A 12647-nucleotide genomic window follows, 5' to 3' on the forward strand; every position below is an offset into this window, starting at 1 on the left:
TACTGGAGTACAACTTCCTTATACTTTGCTTGAAAAAAATAAAGAAACAAATCCCTTCTGTCTAACACTACTCACACACAAAAAAAAGAACACCACCCTACTCCACTATTTAAATCTATTTAGTCCTACCACAGGCCAACAACCTGAAAGGATGGGACATCACCACCCTGTAACTCTTCTGATGTCAAGTCTCGCACACCCAAATACCTCTGCAGCTGCCAGCACAATTAATCTTGATCTCTCTTTTGACGAACATACTTAGACTTAAAAAAATTCTACTGTGTTATTGAGTGTATGTTTGTTTATTCCATATGTAACTCCGTGTTGTTGTACGTGTCGAACTGCTTTGCTTTATCTTGTCCAGGTCGCAATTGCAAATGAGAACTTGTTCTCAACTAGCTTACTTGGTTAAATAAAGGTGAAATAAAAATAAATAAAATATCAAGACTGTTTCAAGGACAGCTTTTTTCCATCTACGTAACATTGCAAAAATCAGAAACTTTCTGTCCAAAAATGATGCAGAAAATGTAATCCATGCTTTTGTCACTTTGTCACTGCTTTTGACTACTGCAATGCTCTACTTTCCGGCTACTCGGATAAAGCAATAAATAAACTTCAGTTGGTGCTTAACATGGCTGCTAGAATCTTGACTAGAACCAAACAAATTGATCATATTACTCCAGTGCTAGTCTCTCTACACTGTCTTCCTGTTAAGGCAAGGGCTGATTTCAAGGTTTTACTGCTAACCTACAAAGTAGTACATGAGCTTGCTCCTACCTGTCTTTACAATTTGGTCCTGCTGTACATACCTCAGTCGTGGCCAAAAGTTTTGAGAATGGCACAAATATTAAGTTTCACAAAATCTGCTGCCTCAATTTGTATGATGGCAATTTGCATATACTCCAAAATGTTAGATTAATTGCAAAGTCCCTCTTTGCCAGGCAAATCAACTGAATCCCCTAAAAACATTCCACTGCATTTCAGCCCTGCCACAAAAGGACCAGTGACATCATGTCAGTGATTCTCTCGTTAACACAGGTGTGAGTGTTGACGAGGACAAGGCTAGAGATCACTGTGTCATGTTGATTGAGTTCGAATAACAGACTGAAAGCATCAAAAGGAGGGTGGTGCTTGGAATTATTGTTCTTCCTCTGTCAAACATGGTTACCTGCAAGGAAACACGTGCTGTCACCATTGCTTTGCACAAAAAGGGCTTCACAGGCAAGGATATTGCTGCCAGTAAGATTGCACCTAAATCAACCATTTATCGGATCATCAAGAACTTCAAGGAGAGCTGTTCAATTGTTGTGAAGAAGGCTTCAGGGCGACCAAGAAAGTCCAGCAAGCGCCAGGACCGTCTCCTAACATTGATTCAGCTGCGGGATCGGGGCACCACCAGAACAGAGCTTGCTCAGGAATGGCAGCAGGTAGGTGTGAGTGCATCTGCATGCACATTGAGGCAAAGACTTTTGGAGGATGGCCTGGTGTCAAGAAGGGCGGCAAAGAAGCCACTTCTCTCCGGGAAAAACATCAGGGACAGACTGATATTCTGCTAAAGGTACAGGGATTGGACTGCTGAGGACTGGGGTAAAGTCATTTTCTCTGATGAATCCCCTTTCTCCGATTGTTTGGGGCATCTGGAAAAAAGCTTGTCCGGAGAAGACAAGGTGAGCGCTACCATCAGTCCTGTGTCCTGCCAACAGTAAAGCATCCTGAGACCATTCATGTGTGGGGTTGCTTCTCAGCCAAGGGAGTGGGCTCGCTCACAATTTTGCCTAAGAACACAGCCATGAATAAAGAATGGTGCCAACACATCCTCCGAGAGAAACTTCTCCCAACCATCCAGGAACAGTTTGGTGATGAACAATGCCTTTTCCAGCATGATGGAGCACCTTGCCATAAGGCAAAAGTGATAATTAAGTGGCTTGGGGAACAAAACATTGATATTTTGGGTCCATGGCCAGGAAACTCCCCAGACCTCAAACCCATTGAGAACTTGTGGTCAATCCCCAAGAGGCGGGTGGACAAACAAAACCCCACAAATTCTGACAAACTATATGCATTGATTATGCATCAGTCAGGATATGGCCCAGAAGTTAATTGACAGCATGCCAGGGTGGATTGTAAAGGTCTTGAAAAAGAAGGTTTAACACTGCAAATATCGACTCTTTACATCAACTTCATGTAATTGTCAATAAAAGCCTTTGACACTTATGAAATGCTTGTAATTATACTTCAGTATTCCATAGTAACATCTGAAAGCAGCAAACTTTGTGGAAATTAATATTTGTGTCATTGTGAAAACTTTTGGCCACAACTGTACATGTACGCTACAGTCACAAGACACAGGCCTCCTTATTGTCCCTAGAATTTCTAAGCAAACAGCTGGAGGCAGGGCTTTCTCCTATAGAGCTACATTTTTATGGAATGGTCTGCCTATCCATGTGAGAGACGCAGACTCGGTCTCAACCTTTAAGTCTTTTTTGAAGACTCATCTCTTCAGTAGGTCCTATGACTGAGTGTAGTCTGGCCCAGGAGTGTGAAGTTGAACGGAAAGGCACTGGAGCAACGAACCGCCCTTGCTGTCTCTGCCTGGCCGGTTCCCCTCTCTCCACTGGGATTCTCTGCCTCAAACCCTATTACAGGGGCTGAGTCACTGGCTTACTTGTGCTCTTCCATGCCATCCCTAGGAGGGGTGCGTCACTTGAGTGGGTTGAGTCACTGGCGTGATCTTCCTATCCGGGTTGGCGCACCCTCATGGGGGAGATCTTCGTGGGCTATACTTGGCCTTGTCTCAGGATGGTAACTTGATGGTTGGAGATATCCCTCTAGTGGTGTGGGGGCTGTGCTTTGGCAAAGTGGGTGGGGTTATATCCTGCCTTTTTGTCCCTGTCCAGGGGATTGTCGGACGGGGCCACAGTGTCTCCCGACCCCTTCTGTCTCAGCCTCCAGTATTTTTGCTGCAATAGTTAATGTGTCGGGGGCTAGGGTCAGTCTGTTATATCTGGAGTATTTCTCCTGTCTTATCCAGTGTCGTGTGAATTTAAGTATCTTTCTTTCTTTCTTTCTTACACATCCAGTTCTTTCTCCATTTGTAACTCACCCACCAAAAATCACAATATGCTGTTTTACATGTGTTATTTGTGCTGGTCTAATTCCTAAAATGGAAAAGCAGAAGAATCTGTGTGCTCTTCGATAGCAATTAATAGTTCATATGGTGCTCTTCAATGTCCCAGGTTTGTGGCATTGATTAATACATTGAAATCTGGCCATGGAGCCCCTTCCAGTACCCCACTGGGGGTCCACGGACCCCACATTGGGAACCCCTGCTCTAGTCTACACATCAGTACTTCATCCACAGCCTACAGATGGAAAAATGCTCTTTCAACTGACTGCATAAATCTCGCTCTATGCCTATTTCACTGTTTTGCATGATTCATTTTAGGCCTAACTACTTCACACAGTAGTAGTCATTGTCTTATCAGGCAAAAAATACACACTTCAAGCGACTTCTGTCAATATGTTTGTACAGTTCATCAACACATTTTTATTTCCCCAACTCCATGTATGACCTGGGAATAATTCATCGAGCACAAAAATTATACATTATATATCCATTTGTCGCCATCTGGTGTCCACAACCTAGACAATGAGGCCACAGAAAGAACCATACGCAGTTGTATTGGGTTCTACTGTGAATGAATAAATTACATTTTATTTCCGTGTCAAATCGCCAGTTGGCAACCCACCCCTTACGTGTTTAATTGACACATAAACAAACGTTACAATAATTCACTGTGATAATTCAGTGATAATTATCCCGTTCTGTTCAGTGCGCAGCACATAAAAAGTGAAAAGTAAATCAATACATAATAGTAAATAAGGTTATCCAAGCAATTATATCCCAAAGCAGTTGAAAATTATGATTTTCCATTACTTCAGGTTGTATGACACACATACACGATACAGTAGCAGGCCTACGGAAAGGCCCTGAGTGTGGACAATGAGTAACGTTAATAGCAGTAGTTGGTGTAGGTGGAAAAAGTGTAGCACAACCTGCTTTAAATGTAATGTTTTTAAGGCTTTACACGTAGTATGATTGATTTAAACATCCCTAGAAGTTAACATTAAAATGGTTAAATCCATTGGATTTGAGCTGAATCATCCATTGGAAGTGAATGGGATTTGCGCATAAATTCCCATTACAAGCGTTCAATTTCAAATCGATTGATTAGCCTAGCCTAAATTTGGACAAAATAAAGTATTAATGAAATAGCTTATTACAGGGACAGAATGTGTTATATACAGAATGCGTTATCCTGTATAGCCTATCTATGGCTTACTTACTTTCTCGTGTTCTTATTTCTATCTCGTGTGTTTTTGTTCTAATTGACTTGTTTATTTATATTTTATAGTAACGTTAGTACTGAATTGCTGGGAAAGAGCAAGCAAGAAAGGCATTTCACTGTAGGCTACGAGTACACGTGACAAAAAACGTGAAAATATATTATATGATTAACAAACCAATACAAAAGTAAATGGGGGAACACAAGTATATACAAAGGACAATTGGGCTAGGGGGTACAATATCACATTACACAAGGACTTTAAGGGACATACACACATTTGTAATTCTAACAGCTTTTTTGTTGGTAGAGTATTTAATTGTCTTAAAATATAGTTCAATTTATTTTTGTAAGGTAAGAAAATGTGGTGTTTTAGCTAGGATTGCTATGATGAGAGGCTAGCCTGGCTACGTCACTCATGTTCGGTGATCCATGATAAATAGGAACCCCTCCCCTCCGAATGAAAGCAGTGAGCGAACGACACAGAACCATAACAGAGAAACGGATGAAAAATACAACCTTTCTACAGGAACAAAATCGTCTCGAATCTCCAACGGTAGGTTATTTTACGATATTCACATTAGTTGTAAAGGGGTATCAGGTGGCCATACAGCCCGGGCTGTTCTGCGTGAGAGTGCTAGAGCGCCATTTTATTGAATAAGACCATTACATTTATGCGAATAACGGGTCCGGTTCTGAAAAATAGAACTGCGCATATAGCCTAATTTGCCATCACGTCTAGTTATATGTAGCCTATGTCATATTTTATTTTTCATAAAACATCCAAGCTGCCCCTGGATATGTGTTGTCTTTTATTCCACCGTGGTAGCCTATTTTCTTTATTATGTTTAGTTTACTGATTGGCCTAAATAAAAGCTACACAATATAGGACTAACTGCTGGAATTTTCTGGAATTCTATACAGCGTATTGAACATTCAGGGACAATCTTATCCCTAATAATATTATGTTACATTTATTTTCTGTTAGGCTACTTTTAAGAATAATCTTCCAGAACATAATATGGTAGGCGTTGGCTTATACTTGATATCCAGAAAACGAATTAAGCAAATAAATTCTACAGTCCGTGACAGGAGTGTCAGTGACATGAGAGGGTTAGCTCAGATTTAAGTAAACAGGAATAATTAGATGAGGCTTCAGAAAAACGATTGGACCAAGTCCAAGTACTTACTGTTAATGACATCACCATATTTTTCCCCCAGGGCAGTCATCATGGGAAAGCTGTGTGAGCTGGCCCTGGTGTCTCTTGTCCTCCTGGTTCTGCTTCATACTGACTCTACATGGGCCAAGAGAAGTGGCAGCAGCAGCAGCAAAAAGACATCATCCAGCAACAGGGGCACAGAAAAAAAGCCGTCGAAAACATCAAACACACAGACGGGAAGCTACCCTAGACAACCCCAAAGCCCCAATAGGAACCCCAACCCGTACCCAGCAGGAGGTAGTTATCCAGGGAGAGGTACCAATCAGAATCAGAACCCAGCCGGTGGATACCCTGCAGCAGGTGGAAACCCCAACCAGCAGTATCCAGGCCGGGGAACCAACCAAGGAGGATATCCTAACCAAAACCCTGCTGCTGGTGGCTATCCTGCTGCAGGTGGCTACCCCAACCAGCAGTATCCAGGCAGAGCCAATCCTGGGGGATATCCAAACCAGAATCCTGCAGCTGGAGGTTACCCAGCCGCTGGTGGCTATCCTGCAGCAGGTGGTTATCCCAACCAGCAGTATCCAGGCAGAGCCAATCCTGGGGGATATCCAAACCAGAACCCTGCAGCTGGAGGTTACCCAGCCGCTGGTGGCTATCCTGCAGCAGGTGGCTATCCCAACCAGCAGTATCCAGGCCGGGCAAATCCTGGGGGATATCCTAACCAGAACCCAGCAGCTGGAGGTTACCCCGCCGCGGGTGGTTATCCTGCAGCAGGAGGCTACCCCAATCAGAACCCAGGGAGAGGAGGAGTCAATCCGGGATACCCAGCCGGAGGTTACCCTGCTGGAGGTTACCCAGTAAGAGGGGGAAATACTGGCTGGGGGCAGGCAGGGGGCCACCCTGGTGGAGGGATGGGAGGAGGTTACCAACCCAACTGGAACCCAAACAATAAGATCCTCAGTCCCCGCTATGGTGGAGGCTATGGTTATGGAGGTGGGCACGGAGGTATGGGAGGTGGCTCTCCCTTCTCACGTTCAGTTCAGGGAATGGGGCAGTACCCCTCTACTCAGTCCAAGGGGTTTGCTAAGAAGGCTTTTATGGCTGCAGGGGTTGGGGCCGTGGCAGGGATGGCGATTGGCTATGGCCTTGGGCGTTTCCCTCGTCCAAACGTCAACTTCCGCAACCCTCAGGAAGAGCAGTCCTACAACAACTACATGTACAAAAAATACGGCGAACGCTCCACAGACGAAAACGACTATGGCCGGGACTACACCTACAAAGTACCTCCACGGGCAGAGTCCTACGACAGCTTCATGGATACCTGCATGAAGAGGAATGACCTTCTGCAGGACCAGGGCAGAGACTCCCAGGCCACACCTAACAACCAGAAGAACAACCCTCAGGGAGCCAACAGCCAGAGCATGCCCATCACTCCTGAGGTGGGGAACAGCAGTCCAGCTAGCAACCAGGAGGGGACAGACAAAGTGAAGCCTCTCACCCCTGCCCCTGGCGAGATAGCTGGAGAGGGTAAGGAAGAGGCTGATGGCCCCACAGTGAGCATTGAAGAGATTGGTTACCCTGCATTGGTGGAGCAGCTGAAGAACCGGAAGTGTGTGGAGCTGTACATAAACCACTCAGAGCGCTTCCTAGAGAAGCAGACAGCCGAACGCAGCAGCGGCAACAACAACAACAACAACAAAAATCTGAACAGTCGCAGCAACCCCCTCGGTCAGGGGCTGCTACAGCTGATAACCAGTCTCCTCATGGTCCTGAGCAGCACTCTTCTACTACACTGAGACATATAGTAGGTGTGTCACAGTCGTCTGGAATAGCTTAATTTCATAGTCCCCCTTTCTCATCATGCCACTGATATCTTGTACGGATAGGTTAATTAAGTAAGGTGGAGATATAACCAGTACTTTCACTTATCAGTGGTCATGATGGTAAGGAAGCAAGTGGAAAATAACTTCCAGGGACACAGGTGCACGATAAGGTCCATTTCCTCCACATTTTATGGTGCCATTTGAGCTTCAACATAGTTTTACTGTTTGTCTATTGGCCCATCTCATTTGTGTCTCTAACATTTGCACTGATCTGTCAATTTGGATCTTCGCTGTAGTACTTCTAGACTTCGTTTCTATTGCACATTTTTTTTCATTGCATTTTTTTTCAGAGCAGTTTCTGGTAGAATACTGTGTTGATCACTGTATTTTGTTCTGCAAAACACTAATTTGTTCAGGTCATGGCAAATGCATGATGCTTTAATATTGTATCTCTGCATCTATTACGATATCTCTGTATAAAACACTAACACACAAACACTACAAGTACATATAGTATAAAGCTTACTATTGACTATTGACTCTGGATATTTATCAGGTTGTAGGCACTAACCAATTTAATTTTTTTGCCAATTGTAAACTCTTATGTGTTATTATGTGATGAGGCAACTATCATCTGACTCTGGGTATTCAGTGTCTTTGCCAGTGTGGTTTATGAAGTACATAAAGCATTGTCGCCTGTATGCCAGATATTAGCTTGAAATCAATTTGCTCAGAATAATTTTTTGGTGAACTAAACAGTACATTATACTCTACTGTGATATTTATATTTGTACTGTAAAGAGTCCATCTTATGTGGTCTTCAGCAATTGGTTTTAAAAGTTGCCTGTTCCTATTTTTCTTTAGTTCTCTCTTGTCCCATACCTCTCTACCTCCCCATCTAGTCTCCCTCTCCATTTCCTCCTGTCCCCTGGTTATCAGAAGTGCACTTATTTATCTTGCCGAATGGATATAAACGACTCTTCTTTTCCTTTTTTCCCAAGCATGTATTTAGTGATGAACATAAAACACACATTGGTTTAATGTGTTTTGGAAATTTAAAATAACCCCTTTGCCATGCTAGAACTAAATGGTGAATATTACTTGGCATTTAAATATCGCAAAAGTCTTCTTCCATTTTCAAGGTACAGGATGAATAAAAACTAAATATATCACATGATCAGCCATTCTCTCTTAGAAAACATGAGGGCAGTTACAGTGACAATCTCACAGAGCACATTGAAGCTTTTAGAGACACATCTGTTGCTAGGAGTCTAATTGCCTCAAGGGAAATTGTTACAGAACAGTCACTACAGTGTGAGAAAATCGAACAGACAGGGTTTCTGCCTGCAAGTTGGCAGCATTACAATTCCCGTTACTGTCTATTAAATGATCCTTAAGCTATCTTTACATCAGAACACAAAGATCTCAACTCATCTCATACACAAAAACATGTATTTTTTTGTGAACTAAGGCCCTATTATTAAATCAAAACCAGTTTTTGTGTTTCTGGGATACTTTAAAAATAAAATAATGTTTTCTCTTCGCAGAAGCCTTGTACACAAGGCTTATATTTGAAAGTACTATGTTGTGAGTTTTCCTTACATTCTTTTATTATTTATTTGAATCCAAATGTAGAGGGGAAACACTTTTTATTTCATATTTACTGCTCCCCTTTACTTATCGATGTTGTCTCTATATGGTCCTGAACTTAACTGTCACATGCATCATAATGAACGTAATAAAGCAACACACACTGTCACGATCGTCGTATGGAATGGACCAAGGTGCAGCGTGGTGAGTGTACATTTTTCTTTATTTTGCAAATGTCGCCAACAAAACAATAATACAACAAAAAACGACCGTGAAGTTCCGTAAGGCTTTACATGCACAAACGAAGACAACTACCCACAACCACCAAAAGGAAAAAAGGCTGCCTAAGTATGATTACCAATCAGAGACAACGATAGACATTTGTCCCTGATTGAGAACCATACCCGGCCAAAACATAGAAACAAACATAGAATGCCCACCCTAAATCACACTCTGACCTAACCAAATAGAGAAATAAAACGGCTCTCTAAGGTCAGGGCGTGACACACACACACAAATATATATTTTATTAGTGGACCAGAGTAGGTAATGCAAGTATTATGAAGAATCCCATATTACCAAATCCATAGAAAATAATATTAAATTGGTTGATATTACTTTAATATGGGTTACAAAAACAAATGTTTGCTATTAGCAGATATAAAAGCTAGTGAATAATCACACATTTATTGCCATGGCCAAATATGAGTAATAACATTAGCAAAATCACAGCAAAGTAGATGTTAATAGGAACATGTATTGTTTGCAGCCTCCTACCTTAGTTCATCCAGTTATTACAGTGGATGAAGCTGAAAAAGGATCTAGCACAGTCCATTTTGACAGTAACAAGTGACACATGATTTTACAACACAATAAGATAGGAGCCCCCATCCGTAATGACGTTCCAATGAGTATAGCTTTGTAAAGGTGGTGGTGGGCCTATGCCAAAGGACAACAAGATCAGGACTTATTTAAAATAGTTTTGAAGTCCACTCACTGGTCTTTCGGACCAGTAATTCAGATAAATAATTTCCCAGGAAGTAGATTCTATGACCAGATTCCCCTTATCCAGTCCCCAAAAAAGAATGGTACCATTGATCCCAGTGTGAGGAGGATGTTACTCATGGGGCCATGTCCGGGGCCAGCAGCGTTTCTGTAGCGGCGCCAGGATTGTAGAATCTCTGGTCCTCCTCAGACGAGAATGCGTCGTAGCCATACCCACGCCCCCCGTAGCCATGTCTTGGCCTACCGAGTGACCCCAGCCCGTATTCAATGGCAGCCCCACCCAGTGCCCCGGCGGCTGCTGCCCCTGCCATCTTCAGCCCCTGTCTGGAGGAGCCACCGCTCTTGGAGGTGGGCGATTTGCCTCATGTTTTGCTACCATGTTGTGCTGCTGATGTTGTTGTCTTAGGTCTCTCTTTATGTAGAGTTGTGTTGTCTCTCTTGTCGTGATCTGTGTTTTGTCCTATATTTTAATGAAATGTATTTTTAATCCCAGTCCACGTCCCCGCAGATGGCCTTCTGCCTTTTGATAGGCCGTCATTGAAAATAAGAATTTGTTCTTAACTGACCTGCCGAGTTAAATAAAGGTTAAAAAAAATCCCTGTACATTCTTACCCCAGCTCCTGAATCCACCTCACGTTTGCATAGGGCACCTGGGTACAGCGCTGCCACCAGCAACGTCCATGCCCACAGGAGGAGAAGCTGCTGCTGGCCAATCATGACTTGAGATTCCTGCAAAGACAAAATACACTGGTAAAATGTTATGTAAGCAAATATGAGCACAGTGTATTGTTCAAGTGTTAGAAAATCATCCCAGGTAAACATTCGAATATACTGTATTTCCTTTGGAGTTTTGTCAATTGTATCTTCTGAATGAGATGAAGGCACAGGAACAGTAGTAATGCACAGCTCAATTCAATGTACTATAGCTGTTGGGAACCAAAACAAACTCAGCACCACAGAGACCATCCATCAAGTCCATTGTAATCTATGTTATTCAGACAGGCATTAAAGCCGAGGATTACACACCCCAAACAAGCAAGACAATAAATGGCACCTCATCCAATGTGAGGTCTAGAACATGCCCTATGTTCTGCCAACACCAACACTACTATACAAGTGACCTCTTTGCCCAGTTCCAATCAACAGGTTAAGAAAGAGTATTTTGACTAATGAAAAATGTAGAGGTAAGTACACCCTAAGTAAAGACAGAGAAGATGCTCAACTCTAAATCCTCTTGAATAAACAAGTAATGTGGGTGCTTGGAACAAATGTATCAATCATATAAAAAATGGCAAAAGGCCAGAACTCATTTGAACATGATTTGCAATTGAAGCTTCGATTGCCAATCATATTAAATAGAAGCTTCAATTGCAAATCATATTCATGTGCGTGCTGACCTTTTTTAATTTGTAAGTGCACACACTAATCCTAGCCATGCTAACGTTTAAAATATATTAAGTCTGTTTTGAGTTTCCATCACAATGTGTGTATTAAAAACACAATTTTGTGCTCTACAAAGGGTTTTCAGCACACAGCTTTGACCTACTACAGTAGCTATGTTGGTCTATTAATTCAAACAATGTGTATGCAGGTTGCTTAGGATTCAAACCTTCTCAAACATTTGTACCCCAGACAAGTTAAAGTATTGGATTCTTCATACACGACACTTGTAACGTTCTGAGTGTAGTGGGTGAGAAGTCAGGCGCAGGAAGCAGAGAGTTCAGGGGAGTGCTACTTTAATGCACAAAAAACGGCGAACATAAGCCAACCCCACGAAAACACAGGGCGTATAACAAAACAAACGCCCCAAACAGGGGGACTTAAACTGTCCAGCAAAACCCACGAAATGGGGAAACACGTAACCCACAGACGTGCACACAAGTTTACACAAAACAGAAGGTCACAATAATTAATCCCGCACAAGGAACCAGGCGGGCCGGGCCGGCTGACTAATAAAGCCTCACTAATTATACCCAACTCAAAACAGGTGCACTCAATAAACACATAAGGAGGGGGAGGAAATAATCAGTGGCAGCTAGTAGGCCGGCGACGACGACAGCCGAGCGCCACCCGAACGGGAAGGGGAGCCACCTTCGGTCGGAGTTGTGACAACACTAATCCCATTCCACTACCCTTTCAGGTTTTTTTTGTTATATGAAAACAAGCCACCATGCTTGATTGAGTGATCTGTTTTGTCTTGTAGTAATGTGATGCCTGTATGTATTTACTTAAACCTTTTTTATTTAGCAATACATGTCTTTGAGATAAAATAATTGGTGTCCAAATTCCTCTCTTTTCCAGCTTCAGACCAGTGCCTACTTCTCACTTAAAATGTAGTTTTACACCGGAAGGTGATTATGCAAAATTATTCTGCAACATTATAATACAGTATAACACAGTAATACAAGTAAAGTAAAAATACACAATAATGACAAATGGCAACAGAAAATTCATGAGTGTTCCAGTGCAGTAGGTGGCGGTAATGCGCTATATTGTTGGGTGCCAACATCCCGTGTGGCTCAGTTGGTAGAGCATGGTGCTTGCAACACCAGGGTTGTGGGTTTGATTCCCACGAAGGACCAGTACAAAAAAGTATGAAAATGTATGCAGTTGCTACTGATAAACTCCACAGAAGAGGCAGGGGCAACAACACCGGTAGCTAGGGACAACGGTCAATGGTTTCCTATGACCCTCATGTCAGGCTTCCCTCAGTTCTGTTA

At 42.6% G+C, this 12647-nt stretch overlaps 1 protein-coding gene and 1 long non-coding RNA gene across 3 annotated transcripts; one reads left to right on the forward strand and one right to left on the reverse strand.

Annotated features, from left to right (window-relative positions):
• Positions 1-4763: 4763 nt before the first annotated feature.
• Positions 4764-8909, forward strand: LOC100136172 (prion-like protein). 2 transcript variants are annotated; one of them, XM_021590207.2, is made up of 2 exons: positions 4764-4902; positions 5573-8909. In XM_021590207.2, exons 1-2 carry the CDS (start codon positions 4779-4781, stop codon positions 7303-7305), a joined length of 1857 nt encoding a protein of 618 aa, XP_021445882.2. In that variant the 5' UTR covers positions 4764-4778; the 3' UTR covers positions 7306-8909.
• On the reverse strand, positions 7957-11849 carry LOC118945271. The gene is made up of 2 exons (XR_005040367.1): positions 11537-11849; positions 7957-10656 (listed from the first exon to the last, which is right to left on the reverse strand). It is a non-coding gene; the product is annotated as an uncharacterized LOC118945271 (long non-coding RNA).
• Positions 11850-12647: the final 798 nt, after the last annotated feature.

Source organism: Oncorhynchus mykiss, chromosome Y, assembly GCF_013265735.2.
Source record: "Oncorhynchus mykiss isolate Arlee chromosome Y, USDA_OmykA_1.1, whole genome shotgun sequence".
Lineage (NCBI taxonomy): Eukaryota > Metazoa > Chordata > Actinopteri > Salmoniformes > Salmonidae > Oncorhynchus > Oncorhynchus mykiss.